This window comes from Rhea americana, unplaced genomic scaffold (genome assembly GCF_003343005.1).
Source record: "Rhea americana isolate MKP2758 unplaced genomic scaffold, rheAme1 scaffold_27, whole genome shotgun sequence".
NCBI lineage: Eukaryota > Metazoa > Chordata > Aves > Rheiformes > Rheidae > Rhea > Rhea americana.
The window spans coordinates 3,539,105-3,556,360 of NW_028186390.1; the positions used below are offsets into that span (position 1 = coordinate 3,539,105).

The 17,256-nt window shown below is 39.0% G+C and overlaps 1 protein-coding gene across 1 annotated transcript in view; it reads left to right on the plus strand.

The window, feature by feature from the left end:
• Window positions 1-17,256, plus strand: part of FAF1 (Fas associated factor 1) — a 173,630-nt gene that overhangs the window by 96,516 nt on the left and 59,858 nt on the right. Inside the window, exons 9-10 of the mRNA XM_085308055.1 lie at window positions 15,835-15,930; window positions 16,624-16,750. Of these exons, the coding sequence (XP_085164181.1) occupies window positions 15,835-15,930; window positions 16,624-16,750 (223 nt within the window). The remainder of the gene's footprint in view (window positions 1-15,834; window positions 15,931-16,623; window positions 16,751-17,256) is intronic.

A 17,256-nucleotide genomic window follows, 5' to 3' on the forward strand; every position in this document is an offset into this window, starting at 1 on the left:
TCATCTGAATAACCAAAAGAAAGTTATGACAGTTACTTCTGATAATGTTTTCTAATTTATTGTTTTTTCTTCTCAAAGGCTGCTGAAATGCTAGAGGCTTCTTTGTAGTAGACAAAAGAATGTTGGCCAAGGTGGCGGGATCTTTGATAGGCTTTTACTTGAAATAACCATATTTTTTTTCTGAACTACACCTAAATAGTTTGAAGTTTGGTACTATTGTGTTTTGCTTGAATCCAAGTTGATTATTGAAATGTGCACGTTATTGTTGCAAAACTTGGGAAAAAGTTCATTTGCTAGAATGTCCAATTGGACTGTTTATTCTGATGTATTTTTCACTGTCCTGAAAACGTTGTGCTGCCTTTCTGGCTGAAGAACAATTCTTGTAGGCTTGGCCAACTAAGATTTGTCTTTCGAAAAAAAAAAAAAATCTTTTGCAAGGCTGGTAGTGTTTTGGCAAATTTCTGGGTCTCTCGTTTGGTCAGTTTTTCTCTCAAATACTTACGCTGTTTCTGATCCTGAAATACTTTCGTTCAGAGCTAATTTAGGTATCTCTGCTTCCTATGGCATTATTCAGGTAGACATACCCAAAATATATTCTTATCCTCCATGAAAATGAGTAGCATGCAGACTTTTAGGTCTTTTGGGTTATGTTGTGGGGAGACTAATTGAAGAATAGCTGTGTCCTCCATTTCTCCAGGGTGGCTTGCAAGTCTTAAACAGTTCATTACTGTTTTGTTACTGAAAATATAACCTGGAACAGATGGATCTCTCAAATCTACAAGGTTGTTTTCATTTGGGATTGGCTTTGAAGAAAATTCAGCTTTGATCTTTTTAACTGTGTGAGGTTTAACAATGATAAATGTGAAGTCCTGCACTTGGGCAGAATCGTCCTCAGGAGCACGGTTAGGTCTGACAGACTGGGGCGTAGCTCTGCTGAAGAGGACCTGGGGATCCTGGTGAACAGCAAGCAAGCACGAGGGAACAGCAGGCCCTGGCTGTGGTGAAGACAAATTGTGTCCTGGGCTGTGTAAACAGTAATATAGTAAACTAGTCAAGGGATGTGATTATTTCACTCTGCTCAGCATTTATTAGGCCACACTTGGAATATTGTGTCCAGCTTTGTTCCCCCCGGTTCATGAGAGACATTGAAAAACTGGGAGGATCCAGCAGAGGACCAGGAGAGTAATGAGAGGATTGGAGAACTTAATAAATGAAGAAAGTTTGAAGGAGTTTGGTTCGCTCAACTGAAAGAAGAGTAAACTCAAGGGATAGTCTTCTAACACATACAAGGTAATATGAAGGTGGAGAGAAGGTGGAGGTGCTCTCTTCAAAAGAATGGATGGTGCAAGAGGCAATGAGCACCAGCTTCTTCAGGGGAAATTCCTGTCTGGATACAAGAAAAAAAATATATGATGTGAGAACTGAACGTTGGAGTAGGTTGCCCATGGAAGTGGTGATATTTCCCTTGCAGGGAATATTCAAGACTGATGGAGAGGGCCCTGGATAACTTGGAGATGGTATATGCAGCTTTCTGTAAGCGTGGAGATGGGGGAAGCCAGTTGCCACTACTCATGGCTGTTTTCAAGATTGTTTGAAGAATCTTGCTGCTGAGAGATACTCCATCTGCAGATACAAACTCTGATATCTGTTCCAATAAACTGTTTCTGATAGGTAACTTACTAGTTTATTCTCTACATTCTCTTTCTGAAATTCTAAATCCTATTTCCCCATAGAATAAGGGTCACTTTTCCACTAGGTCTTTAAATTTTAAATCATCTTCACTACATAATATCAACTACATAATAGTTGATAAAATTTGTGTTTGTTGCATTAAGGGGCTGAATAATGTTTATTGTCTGAGAAAAATTCTTACTATAATTTTTCATATGTTTACTTTACAGTGCCACTTTATGTTTTGATTTGGTATTTGGTCTCATGGTACTTCTCTTGAGGGATATGAAGGAAAGTTGTACACTCTTCCATTCTAGCCACAGCTTGCTTGCTTTCATTCCATGTGCAGTTTAAAGTGCCAAGTTTCAAGTGCTGCTTCTCTCTTAAATGCTATAGAGTAATTGTGCAGTGTTAATAACTGACATTTTATCTCAGAAATATGAATTATAATAATTTGCCATGTACATTATGATCTTTCAAAATAAGGACTTGAAAAAACAAATTTTTTCCTGGTGTAATACAAGCACCCTCAACTAAAAGTGCTTCAGCTTCTACTGAGAGAATTTGACCTCATTTCAGCATAACCTGTTGTAATCAACCTCCATCCTATAGGAAAGACTGGTCGCAGTTTTGAGGTTTCCATTACTAATTCACCCATTCAAGAATACGTTTTACTGACATTGGTATTTTAAAGCATTTAAGGCACACCAACAGTGCTATAGGCATAATTCTTTGTAATCTTTTACTGTTTTCTTCTTTTGCAAGAGACTGACAATTTGCTTGCTCTATTGAGACAATGCTTTTATCTGCTTCTACTTCAAAACTATGTCTCATAGACATGCTAGTTATTTTTATCAAAAATTACATGTTCGTAAAACTCATTAAAAGGGGTTGAGCTTAAAATTAGTAAACAAGGACTGACTCAAAGATTTTTGCTTCAAGTTATCACTTCAACATTGCTTCCAGTCTCTGCTGAAGTCTTCATATAGACAGAATCTGCAAATCAGAACATGATAGAAATGACTTCTCTGTAAAAGAGAATACCATATTGGTAGGATAAATCTAGGCAATTCAGATCTGTTAAGTACACTTTGACATGGTGTGCTGGTGTCATGATCCTACCTAGATTCCATCTAGACACATAAGAGTAAGTACATCAGGGAGATTTTCTTTTTAATGTCCCAACAGAGGTAGCAACAGGAACCACTTTTCTTCCTGGGAATTATTGCAGAGGCAAGTGATCTTCCCTGTCTTTGCTGGAGGCAGTTCTTGCAGGACCACCAGTATCCCACTTCCTCTAAAGCACCTAGCTACAGATAGTCATCACTAGCTAACTGTAAAGTGGTCTCTTGTTTCCTTCTGCAGATATGTAGGTTATCTACCCTCCTAACTGCTCCCTTATGCTTGATGCTCAGCTGTTACTCTGGGCTTTCCTCCAAACCAATTGCATGTTTTGTCTCATAGTAATAGCAACTTGTGTCATGCACCTACATCACTCTGTAACCCAGTTATCACAGGAGAGTGCTCTTGGCACTGTTTTCAAAGCCATGCACCCTGAGATATCTCCCACTCAACAGGCTGGCACGCATTGCTGCCTTAGCAGTGACAACAGACCCTCTTGACATATCTAGAAAAGTTTTCAAGTCCTCTTTGCTGAGCTTGTTCTGATGACCTTAACAGCTCAGGGTATTTGAGTGCCTTGAAGAAGTATAACCATATGTCAATCTCCTGCAGCTTAAGACAATACAGGACATGTAAAGCGTTTCTCCCGCTGCAGAGCAAACACATTCATTTTCTGACAAAAAATGCTAATACCACCATAATAGTTTACATCAGCCATAAACCTGTTTAAGATACTCCTTCTCTGTTAGTAAACAGTTTGATCATGGTCACCCTCAGCCAGAGGAGACCTGTGCATTTTCCAGGATCTGGGACTTGGAGATGTTGAACCATTTTTTGCTTCATGATATGCTTTGCTCAGAATATTTCAGTCAATCAGTGACCTTATTTGTTAATAGATTTTAGTGCTGGTTCTCTCACCAGATACAGATTTTTTTTTTTTTTTTTTTGAAATATTATTTGTTTGATATGAGGCTTGTTGCTTGTAATGTTTTCTAGTAACCATTGCTTCTAACACAGTTCAAGAGCTTTTCTCCTTTGTGGTTGACATTAAACAGTCAAAATCTTTCAAAAGCCTTTGTTAAGGTAATTTTGGAGTTTTAGCTTAAGTACATTTGTTTCTTTTTCTCAAAGGCTCCTTGTTCTAGTTCCCGACTTCCCTCCACATTGTAGGTATCTGAAAGGCCTGGCCAGGAGGACGTATCCAGAGGATTACTTTGCATTGCCTACACTTGTGCACATTGATAGCAGAGGTTGTTTATTCCCCTTTACAGTCAGTCCATTTGTGTAGTAAGTTTGATGAAAGTATGCCGCAGAATTGCCTTGGACCAATTTATATTCTAGCAGAGTTTACCTTACAACCGTACTCTGCTAAAAAGCTTCCATTCTTGACACTTTAAGAGCTTCATCTTAGAGTTCCCTTGGTACCATCATCAAACACTGTCTTGTGACAGAAACACCTCTGAGTGATGTTTGGCCAAGCCGCTCTGCTGCCTCTTTTTGCTTGAGCAGGCTGATTCCTCTTCCAGGAGTCCTCATAAAGGCTACGTTTTGGCACAAGATAGAAGCCAGTGTCCTTGTCGTAGTCAAGGAAGAGAGAAAGAGAGACCCTCTAGATTCAGTTAACAGGAGTGGCCTTATTTAAGTACTCTACCTCACCTTACAGAGGAGACTTAGAATATTCATTTCGGTGGCAAGAAGTTATAGAAAGACCACATTTGCTTCGTGTCCTGCTGAGAGAAGCTAGCAAGAGCTATTATCAAAGACTCCTTTTCTCCTCAGTCATTTAATAGTAGCAGCTTCTTTTATCCTCTGCTCTCAGAGAGCAGAATAGGAAGTGATAATCTCCTTGGAATACAGCAGACACCTGTTTGATAAGTGGTAATTACATTATTCCTGGAGGATTATCACTGTGGTGCTTATTTCTTTTGTAATGAAACTCCACTATATAAGCAGACCAGAGCTTCACTAGAAGGTGTATGAAAATCCATTACAGTAGATTGAAGGTGTTTGGGACTCTGTAAACAGAGTTTCGTTTTGAGTAAATGTATGGTAAGTGAACCTGCCGTGGAGTAGCAAGTGAAAGCTATGTAAAGTTGCAGCATCGTTTTTATTGTTTAATATGTGAGTGAGAATGTTTGCTATTGCAAGAACTTAACTTGGGTTTTGTTCTAACTGTGTGAAGAGACTAATATAATATTCTTAAATGCTTCTTCTAGTTTGTGTTGTTTAAGTAATATTAAATTGATGCATAAATAACTCTTTAAATGCACAGAATGGAGCTAATCTGGTCCTCTCTCTCTCTCTTTTCTTTTTCTATTTCCAATAGACCAGTGATAAAATGTAGAACTAAGAAATATTAGATGATGAATCTGTTGTAGACAGAGGACTTCAAATACAAGAAGAACTCAGTTTCAGTAGCAGTCATTGGATTGAATTCCCTTTTTAAATGTAGGTACTGCCTGCTGGTCAAAACCCAGCCAGATTTGCAGCTTAGCAGGCTTTCCTTATGACATTTAATAAAACAGTTCACTTAGGCAACTCAGTCTTCTCGAGGAGGCCTGAGATTTAACACTAAACTTTCATAAAAAGAAAAGTAGCTACATGGCTTCAGCTGGATTTTGTTAGAAATTGGCCACCTCAGTCTTGTTTGATAACTGAGAAAATCCAACCTAAAATGTTGGGAAGGATTCATACTTATCAAGTTTTTTGAGGCCTTTGAATAGAAAGACACTTTATAAATACGTATTTTTTATTTAATTATTTTTAGTCTTAATATTTTTCTTGCCTCACTTGTAACAACTACATAGCAATGAAGTGCGTTCAATGCATGGCTTTAGTAAATGAATAAAATTAATGCATGTGCCCCAACACAACAGCTTACCATTTATGGATATGTGTTAATACGTGTATTAAATAACTACATTTCTAGTTTTGACCTTTTTAATTTAATTGAGGAGGATATATGTGTAGTGCCTTTAATCTTGCTAGTGGAAAGAATTAAAAGGATTTTTCATATATCCCAGGTAAAGGAAGCACTGAAAATGAGAAACAGATATCCATTTCAGAAGGTCATTTTTAGAAGTCAGTAACACCATGTTTTTGAAAGGCTAGCACTGCAAAAACCTGATTCCTTGAGCAGTGACAGGCAGGAAGAAGAGGCAGCACAGAAAGCCTCTCAGTGTTTGCACCATTTGTTGGAAGCAGTGTTGCTAGCACAACTGCTTGAACTCTGCCAAGGAATTATACAGTGCTGGAAACCTGTCCAGGCACTCTTCTGTGCCCCATCCAAATCACTGTACGATGCCATGAAGTAAATGGCATCCCACCGTAGTCCAGAAATGTGCCAAATGGTCGTCTGATACTCTTTGTGAATGCAAAACAGTTTCCAGGATGTGTCCTTGAATATCTGTGCTCAGTTGTGGTCAGGGTGGATCAAATTGAGCGTTGTTTTATTCTATTGCTTATTATTTCATTTTGCAGTTGTTCTTTACCTTAAAAATCTGTTTAACAATTTTGTATCTCTTCTGAATAGTGAAAAACAGTGGGACAATTTGGGACCAGACCTAGCAGAAACTATTACTTTCTTCCATGGCAATTTTCTGTTTACTTAAAGAAAATACCACAAACCTAACAGACACTTTGCTCCAGCACAGAAACCAGCAAGTGAGGCAGGACAATGTTATTACCTTGATTGTTTTTCAGCATTTAAGCTGTGAAGAATTTTGAGGGAAGGAGACATAGGAAGACAAATTTACCCTGTTCAGGATTTTTTTTGCAGTTGTTATGAGAACATGATGGCACATCCATCTCAAGTCAGTGTAGCTGGATTTTGCACGGTCACCAGTAGACTGTCTGAAGTAAGAGCACGCAGTGTCATAAAATACCGTAATCGGACTGGAGAGCATGTGGTGATGGTCTTTAAAGGGGTGATGGATCAGGGGAAGCTGATGCTTTCCCACATTTCCAGGTACTAGAGGGATTCTCGGCATTTTCCCTGTAGATCTTTTCGTTTGTTTGGCTCAATCCTACTCCCCTTTAGCGACTCGAAATGGGCATGTGTGCTTTGACTCCTGGTGTTCTTTGTCACCCGGAGGCTGTCGTGCTCTTGTTTGGTCCACACCGAGAAAAGGTTTGGGAATCCCAGTTTATCTATGAGTAATACTGTATGAATTTTAGATGTTGTTTTGATGAAAGAATATTTATTTTCAGTTGCTGAGGCATTCAGGGGTACACAGTGAGTTATGATCTGTCCTGGGCGTGTATGCTTTGTAGATCAATGCTCATTCACACAGGTGTACTTATTAATAAGTTCACTTAACCAATTTACATGAGTAAGTTTTAATCACCGCGTAATTAGTGAAAGCATAGCCGAGGAACGGGAAATTTGGGAAATGTGTCATTATTTGCATATCAGTATAAAGCAATTACTAAATTAAGGAGTGCACGTTGTGACAAACACGAAGCTCCTTTACTGTTGCTTTGTCAGTGCACATTAACATCAACTTGATGTGAAAGCCTGGCTTTCTCTGCATGAACGAAAAATCCTAAGGCAGAAGTACACAATGAATCGCCCAGATTTGGAGGCTGGTGCTCTGAATTGCCTTGGGGTTCAGACTGAGGGAAGAAAAAACTGATGTAAAAGACCATTGAGAAAACGTATCACTGGAAAGTAATTAACTCAAGATCCACAATTAGCCCCATGGTCCATACTTAACTGTGTTCCAGGTCTTTCAGCATTTATTTAATTCTGTTACCCTGTATTTCAAATAGCTGCGAATGGCTTGGCACATTTTTCATCCTTTTTAATATTTACAGTTTTTGTCTAACAAGAGTAAGCTCTGTAAGTGATCGTGAGTATTTATTTCAGTTTCTCAAATATATTGCTTTCTTACTGGAATCTGTTGTATGAGTAAATATTATTATTCTGTTGTTTCTTTTAAATATATTTGAGGCTTGAAGCAACATTTAAGTACTACTGTATCTATTCTTCTGCTTTAATTCCTAAACTTGCCTAGCTAAGCTTAATCAAATCTGATAAACGATCAAAATGAGGGACCATTTTCTCTTTCATTTGGCTATCAAACGGGAGTGATAGACTTTACAGTATCCTGACTGGTGATTAACAGTAACCGTAGCAAAAATTGGAGTGTGTTCACCCAGCGAGCCAGAGCTGGGTGCTCTGGGAGGACCGGGCAGAATTTAGCTTTAAGTCTCTTCAGAAACTCTTGATAATGTTTGGGGGAAGTTTGCTTTATCCTTCTTGTTGACGTGGCTCCACCTTCTCTCATCTGGTGCCTGTCTTGAAAGAACAAAATGCCTCCGTTACTGTACCGTGGATTCCTCTGCCGCCTTCCTCGCTTCCACCCTTGCAGGCTCTTCATCCACAAGCAGCGTCCGGAGCATCTTCTCTGGGCTGCTGCCTTCGGCACATCTGATCAAGAATTCCCATGGCCGGGCCTTTGTAACGGGCAGTGAGGGGTAAGATGCCTACCTCTAATATGCAGCCCTCTGGAATGGACTTTGGAAGATTTTTTGGAAAATTAAGGCGAGCAATCTCTCAGTCCTCCTGTGGGGATTTTACCAAATTTTTTGAATGTGTTAATATTTGAGGTCCCATTTTCCATTCAGATCTTTTGGAATCCGTATTTTAACCATATAGCATTCCTTCGTTATTTTAATCCTCACTATAGTTAAATGCTCCACTGTCTGTTAAATGCTCCACCATTAAATGCATCCACCAAGGATTTTCAGAATATCCCGAAAATCCTTGGAATGAATTTCCTGCAACCTGTGTTGACAGGTTTAAATTACGTACTCCGACACTGTTCTTGTGGCTGGATTAGAAACGTCTTTTTTTTTTTTTTTTTCAAATGAAACCTGCGATAAGTAATTGTCACAGCGCACCAGTACAACGCTAATTTGAAGTGACATGTCCAAACTGGCCCTAGTAACACGAAGAAGCCGAACAGGTGTGAGGGGTGGATCTTCCCATGGGCCCTGCTGAACTTCTAACAGGAGAAAAATAGTAGAAAAAGTGAAATGAACCTTGAATAAAGCTGTCAGCAGTAATTATCTCAACAACACTTTGTGAGGAGTTAAAATAAGCACTGCTGATTTATAACCTGAACACACTCCACCCTACAGATTTTTTTTTTCCATCCAGTTAGTGTTTAAAATGAAACGTTGAATACCCGTCAAGACTTAGCTGTGGTATTGAAGATGCATAATAATAATGTCTTTACCAGATGAAGTTGACTTCAGGGTCTGTCAGATTTTTTAAACACTTCTATTTATTTTTATATTTGTGCAATAATTTTATTAAAAGCAATAATTTTAATAAAAACAAACCTCTAGCATACTTGAGTGTTTTTTTTCAGCTAATGCTATTTTATGTCAAAAGACAAAGCGTTTAACCTGGAATTACGTCTATTTCTTATTGTTTTCAAGGAGGGATAAGGGTTGATGTTGTAGACAGGCTTTAACTGGTTGATTATTTTTCTTAATTATGTATTATACTCCAATAGCAATATCTCATTGACCGGCATAGTCTGTAGAGAACTGTTCAGTTCTGTATAATAAATTTCTCTAATCCCAAAGTACAACCCCTCTTGTTCTTGTAAATCTCAAAATATTCTTTTGATGGACTTCTTTTACTTTAATGTAACTTCATTTTACAGTGGGATGCATGTTCATTTTTGGTATGAAAGCACTGGTTTTCTGTATACAGTGTGTTTCAGTATGAAAAGAAGTAATCCTTTTACAATCTGTTGCTAAAGAAAGTATTTCTTAGCTTTGAGGAAAGAGAAAAGCGAAAGATAAACTTTAATTGGCAGAAATTCTTTAATCCATCAAAGTTTAAAACGTTGCTTTTAGACGTGGACATGCATGAATTCTCAAATCTTATATTCATTTGACTTTGGAAGATTAAGTACTGAAAACAAGACGGATTTTTTTTTTAATCCATAATTAGACAGTGTTAAATGATGGGTTTTGAAAAGTGCTGAACACTTATTTGTTCCTGAGAAATTTAGTGAGGGTTTGGTGGAGCACAACAGGCTTCCCACGCATTGGTGCTAGTGCTGAGTTAAGCGCTGAAAACCAGAGCCATGGTAAGAACATCCTGATGTGAAGGACCTCTCGTGTCATAGCAGTGTCTTTCTGGAAACCGTGGGCCTCTGCGTGCCATCAGAAGTAGCTTGAGCTGCGTGTGAGCCCACCGCTGCCTCTCCGAACGGACTGGCTCTTCAGCTTTCGGGACTCCATGCAGAAAGAGCAAGGAGCCAACTGATCCTGAATGGCAAATCCTCAAAACCTGCGAAGGGATTGTAACACTCTTATTTCCCCTCCCTTCAGTATTCATATTCAAGTGCTGTGCTGGGTGCATTTGGAAACCATTTTTCTCTTGAGCTGTTTGTGGGTTGGAAAACTGCCAGCTCTTAAATGTCAGGGCTGGAAGCACAGCTTCCCCAGCCATCGCTCGCTCACTCGGTCTCCCATCGCTTTTACCCATTGATTTTTCCCATATGCCACGTTAACTGTTATTTCCCTTTCGCCATACAAATAACGCTTGCTGTATGTGTTGGTTGTATTTCAAATTCTCACTTCCTTTAATCTCAGAAAAGATAGGTTACAAAAGAAAAATGGAAAATGGGAATGCTAGTGAGCTCAGAGCAGCAAGGTCAGATATCCTTGTCCAGAGCTCGAGGGCTGAGCTGCACCTCCACTGCTCGTGCGGTGATGTGACTGCGTGTCACCTTGCTGCGACGGTGAGCAGCCGTCAACGTGCAGTGAGCAGCAAGCAGCATGACTTATCTTCTATGTGTTTTAAATAGATTGTTTGATAATTTTTTCCTGTGTCCTTCAGGAGAGTAAAGGTAGGTGGAACTGGTCTGTAATTCCCTCGTTCACCCTCAGACTGTGATTTGGGCTGACTTAAAGACGTGAAGTCTGAGACGTAGGTCTGTGCCTTGACCTAGCCCATCTGGAAAAATATTTCTCTCTAATTTCCCATTTTGCATAGTTAGAATGGTAATTTTTTTTGAACAGGGAACCTAGTTAATCTCAGGAGGAGAGAGAGATGGCATCTTGTTAGACTAGGAGAAAAGAACTTGTTTAAATTCTTCTGAGATCTGCCCATCAAGAGGAAGGGATCGGCAATGATGAATATACCTTGCAGACATCTGAAATGAAATCTGCCTAGACCAAGAAGCAAGAGAGTTTCTCGCTGACTACAATTTTACATACCCTGATTGAAAGGACAGAGAATAAACTGGACCCAGAGATCTGGAAAGACTTCTTTGCAGGAGCTGAGCTATTCAGCTGAGAAAATCTAGATAACTGATGAATTGTTTAATCTTGTTTATTAATTGACTGTTCTTGGTACCCATGAAAGAGTTTGATTTTTATTGTATGTTGCTTTGTATCCAGACTCAGCTACTAGTACAGTACGCATACAGAGTTTAATAGAATAACTGGGACAAGAATGATCTTTCTCACACTTTCTGTTCATTCAGTGATCTTCTCAAAAGGCCGAGCATGTTTCCTAGCTTCAAGAAAAGGCATGCGTACATCTGTAGTGTTACTGACATTTATCATACCCTGGCTGTTAGCTTATACTATTAAGAAAACATGCCTGATCACTGGATAGTAAGTTTAATATGATTAATGAAATGCTTTGCAAAGCTCCTTCCTAACCTCTCTATCCTTAATGCTCCTGTTACCTAATGAGGGGAAAACAGAATCACAGTAATTACTGCAGTAAGACGAGCGTCCTAATCATCATGGAAGTGAAATTTTCATAATGGAGATTCCTGCCAGTCATTGAGTGTTTTGCTCCGAGCACCTCTGATTATTTTGAATAACTCGCCATGGTGTGTTATGGAAAGTACTAAGTCATGTTTATTTCTTGTACGTTAGCTGTGCATAGGTGAATAAACCAGTATGTTAAAAAACTAAGTAACTCCGGTTTCGAGCACAGTGGAGGGGCTGTCGTACGGAGCGTTCGAGTCGGGGTTGGGTTTCAGTCCGTAGGCGGCAGTGCTTTCGTTTCTGGGGAAGAGCTTCTCGAGTGACGTACGCTCGTTATTAAAGCTCCGTGCGTGTCCTGCAGCCCGATACGCGACTTGTAAAAGAGTTCTTGTTCAGCGGATGACCTTCTGATTTATAAATATTATTTTGGGATCCCATTCTTCTGTTTGCTTACACTTTTCTTTTTTTCCTAACACGGCAACACAGCTAGGCAGTATTGACAAGCTAGTTACGGTCAAAGTGCTAAATAGTGTTCATAAATGTTAGTTTTCAGAGCTGGTGTGTGCTGGAATAATATTTATTATTGAGAGCAGTTAGATGTTTGTAGCTATGATAAATTTTACTTGTTACAACAGCTCGGTTTCATGCTATGTTTGAATAGCCAGGATCTTTGAACTTCTAATCTTAATTAATTAGGTAATTCTTTTTTGCTCACAGTGACTTAAGCACTTTTAATAATACTCTAAATGTTATTCACATAGAACCAATGTTTCCAGAGCAAAAGAAATGTTTTTAAGTTTCAAAATATTTGCATAATCTCTCTAGAAATTGAACTTCACTGAATGAATATTAATATTTTTGGTTTATTATATAAAATATTATTATATATTTAATTTTCTTTTACTTCTTAAGCAGCCCTGTCTGTACAATGCCGTACTGGATGTCTAATGATAACAGTGAAGGCATTAAAAGAAACAAAAAAAAAACCCCAAACCTCAAACAGCTGCTGGGATAACAGAGAACTGCTACAGTTGCTTGTGTGGCTCATTTATCCAGCCAGAGCTCCGTGCCGCGATACGGGCTAACAGCAGATTTATCTGCCTCCCGAGCAGATAGTCTCTGGCCTTCGTTTTCATCTCGCTTAACAGGGGGAAGCGGGTGTTCCCACTTCACACCAAAACCGGTGTCGCTGCCCCGCACGTGAGGCGTGGTGCTGGGGCTGGTGGAGCGGTGCTCTGGAGATGCTGCCGGACGGACGGACGGACGGACGGAGGGGAAGGGCGCTGAGCGGGGTGGAGCGCCGCCTCGTCCTGGGCTCCTGTCGGAGCGAGCGGAAGTCGGAGCCGCCAGCCTGGGAGGGTTAGGGTTAGGGATGGGGTTAGGGATAGGGAAGCGGAGCGGTTTCGACGCCGAGTCGGAAGACCCGGAGGCGTGAATTGTGCGCCTTGCGCAGCCCCGCGCCCCGTCTGCGGCCTGCACTCCGCCGCGCGGTCCCCGACCGTGCGAGAGCGCAGGCGAGGGCGGCTCTCCTGGGGCGAAAGAAAACGTTCGGAAAAGGTGGTGACTTTTGAGTGTTTCCACAAGCAACCCTACAGGTTCAGGAGCTGCCGGTTTGGGTGATCTTCCCGGGGCTCAGCCAGCGCGTTCGATGCTGTTGAGAAGGGACTTGTGTCCTGAACTGCAGTTCATGTGTGTGTCTGATTCACCTGTAGTTCATAGCACGTGTGCAACTTGAGCAGAGTTGCAGATTTGATTATAGTCAGGCTTTGTTTATTAGTAAAAGATAACAAAAGTATTAATTAAACTGGTAGATTATTACAGCTTGCGCTCTTGCCGTGAGAGCGTCGTAGGTAATTGCACTCGACCTGTGTGTCATCTTTAATATTTCATTTGTTCCAGAATATTATTACTCACTTCCTTTAAGGTGATAGCTGTGCTTTTCATGCAGCTAAACTTCTGTTTAACCTCGCTGCGAGCGTGTGACAGGAGGCTAGTTCGGGCAGGTTAACGTTCGTTTGGTAACTGGCTGCTTAATCAGCTCGCTCCGACCTGCAGCAAATTAAATGCTTGGGAGTTTTAGCAGGCAAGTGGTGAAGTCGTTCCAAATTACGTATAAGACGAAGCAGGGTGTTTCCAGTGCTTATGGCAGTAAATGAAGTTTCGGCCTTATGATTTATTCTTGGGTTTTGGTTAAAGATGATTTGAATTTAGTTTGGTTTACCATTTTTTTACTATCTAATTAGGAGGATGCTGTATTTGTGAAATGCGTAATCTAGGTGTCTCATTTTGTGCCACAAAAGCCATCGTTTCTGTAGAATCTAGAAATCTAGAAAAATGATTTTTGTCCTCTAGATGTTTCTGAAGGAACCATTTACTAAAAACAGCGTTTTGAACCTACAGCCAGAAACGTCCTTCCACGAGTTGGTGGGATTTGTACAGAATCAGATGTTTTGTCAGGTTCAGATTCTGCAGAAACTGGATTTGTTGCCAAAACGAACTGACTATGTTAATTTAAGATCTGTTCATATTGTAGATTTAACCCCACGTCCTATCAAAATAGGGCTTAGGTGCTGCAGAAAATTGTGTTTTCTGAACCTCGGAGTCGCTTGGCCAGGTGTGATGTGCTTCCTAGAGGAGGGCAGTAGGCCATGTGTACACTGCAGCTGTATAAAGAAATGTGTGAAGGATGCTCGAAAAAAAAAAAAAAAAAAAAAAAAAAAAAAAGGAAGAATTTGCACAACTTTTTGGAAGGATATTGGAAGTTCCTTTGATCGGCAGAGAAGATACTGGGCCGCATTTTTATTTTGCCTTGATGTTAATACCGTAAGCGTGAGCCCTTTCCTGGCTATTAGCTAAATGCTGGACGCATGCAATGAAACCAAGGAGCTTTGTGGCTGCCTTCAAAAAGAAGAATTTTCAAATTTTCCAGCTCAATGAATACTATTATAGTTTAGCTTATTAAAGCTCCAGCTGTACTTCACGGATCCCAATGTCCTCACTGTCTTCAGTGGGATTTTTCCCATTGAAAATAGTGGATAATTATTATTTTTAGTCATAACCATTAGTATGTTTTTAAATAGTATATACAATAGCAACTCCAAAGACTATTTCATGTTTGCAGGCATCAGAGCATTTTATTTTTCAAATGTTTTTTCCATTACTGTCTTCATTTCCTCTCTCACTAATTTTAAGAAGTTTAGATTTAGGCAGACAGCAGTAGGAGAGAAGTGCTGTTTCTGTTGGCACGAATATCCTTTCTGTGCTGACCATAAGTTCACTAGTGTTGCTGGGTTCATGAGAAACATAGCATGTGCCTTTGATATTAATAATGACTAAGCTGGCAATGAGTAGACATTTTGATTTTTACTGTTTCTGATGCTAAACTTTTTTTTTCAAGATGATTAAGATGTTTTTGTGAGATAACTGTTTTATATTAGTTGCATCAGAACCTGTCATCGTTACTTTAACATCTACATATTAATTAGGAAGAAAAATGAATTGCATATACTTCATCAAGGTCTCCCGCTGTATAATTTGCTGAATTTTTTTTTTACATGGGGGAGAAAAATAGTCTTAACGTGAAAACAAGTCAAGTAAATATGGTAACGTGGTTAGGAAGGTTTACTGATAAAGTATCTTAAAATTTTATGAGAAGTTAGCCTGAACTCTTAAAACACTCAGAGAAACAAATCAATAAATCTTCTTTTTCATTTAACGGCATGAGGTACTGCTCTTGTTCTGGTTTAAACCCAGCAAATCTACAAGTAATCATTCAAAGTTCAGTCCTGACTTAGGAGAAAATAACAGTTCAAGGCAGTTTGGTTTGTTTGGATACTTCAGATACCTATAAACTCCTTTGCTGTAAGTTGCATAAATAGCTCGTTACCTGTTTTTTTTTTTCTCCTGCCACTGTCTACAGTCCCTGTTTTGTCATCTGCTGGGCAAACAGGCTTTCCTGAAGACTGTACATAGTTAACATAAAAACAGCAACAGAAAACCTCAAATGCTAAAATTTGATATTGCAGCTTCATGAAATTAAGTCTTAGCATTCCACACCTAACAGAAAATACTGCAATGTGTTAGCAGTGAATGTGCAGTAACAGTTATTAGATTTTTGAATATTTTTATGTGAGGAATCATTTGAATTTTCCAGGCTTGTTTCTTTATATCTGTATAATTAATTCAGACTTCTGCAATACAGTCTTTAATTTGAATATCAAAACAACCTGAAATAGAAAAAATAAAAATGTGAGAATATTGCATTAATAAATAATCATTGCTTTTCTTTCATAGATGACTCTAGCTGTTTCGGGACTGACTTTTCCTTGCCATCGACTTACAGTTGGAAGAAGATCTTCACCTGTACAAACAAGGGAACAGTCAGAGGAGGTAAGAACATTTTTACGTAACAAGTATGCTTCAGGAAGAAACAGGGATAATCTTATTTTTCACTGGTCACTGTCCCTTCTGTTGTCAAATATGTCTGTACATGTACATGTAAAAGGATGCAGCTTACAGTTCTTGTAACGTGTAATTGTAACAAAGAAAGGAACTGGACAAATGAGTTACCTACGAAAAAAAGCCATAGTAAGTATTGAAAAATATCCAAGTCCTAAATTTGTATGGGTTAGATTGCAAAAAGATGGGAACTTCTCCAAGTATACCAAGGATACCCTACTATGCAAGTACTGCTAAAGTACATTGAATTCTGTTAGTAAAATTATTGTGTGTTCTTTTTCACTCTTTCTTATGTAGTAATAATTATTGGTAGTGCCCCGAGGGGGAAAAGCAGTTTTAATTTTAGATAAAATCTGGTCAAATCTGTGATACTATGTGTATATACATAACTTGCTCCTTAGTTATTTAATAATCTATTTTGTCACATACTATTGCTCTGTCAGCCAGATTTCTGGTAAAAATTAGAAGTCTTACTAATACTATAAAACTGTAAACTTAAACGCAGTATATCAAGTGTGTTTTTGAAAATGAGTAAGTGTTTTTCAGTATATCTGTATTTCGTATTTCGCTAAAGATGATCTATGTAGTAGAGGCTTATGGTGTCTTTTTGGTTTTGTTTTTTAGCAATGCACTGATGTTCATATGGTTAGTGATAGTGATGGAGATGACTTTGAAGATGCTACGGAGTTTGGAGTTGATGATGGAGAGATGTTTGGAGTAGCATCATCTGCCTTGAGGAAATCGCCAATGAGTAAGAGCTGAAAGTTAATTTACTATAGATTTTGCAGCACTAATGAAAGCAGAGGGGCATAATGGACAAAGAAACAAGGAATTTTCTTTCAATAGGGAGCATCAGAATTGTTCAGTCTCGTGTCTGATGGGTATTTCAGAAGAAAATGCTGAGAACTTGTATAGTTGGCAAAAAATGAAGTCATCTTCCCATGGACAAAGTTTCTTCTTAACCTTATGCTTCTAGCTTGTAGCTGAAGAATGATAATTTGACTCTGAGAAATGATGATCTGTGACCAAATGTAGCTGTATATACTTGCTGTCTACATTTCTTCTTCTCTGTTGATGAATACTTTTAACTATTTACATGTAACATAAAAGAGTTTCTTTTATCACAATGATTATGTGATCTTATAAAAAGGGAATAGCCATCAGTTACTCTCTGTGCACTATTTTATACAGTGTTTATTTTAGGCCTGGGTCAGTGTTACTATCTTACAAATTTTTTGACTGCAAATTTGTGTCACA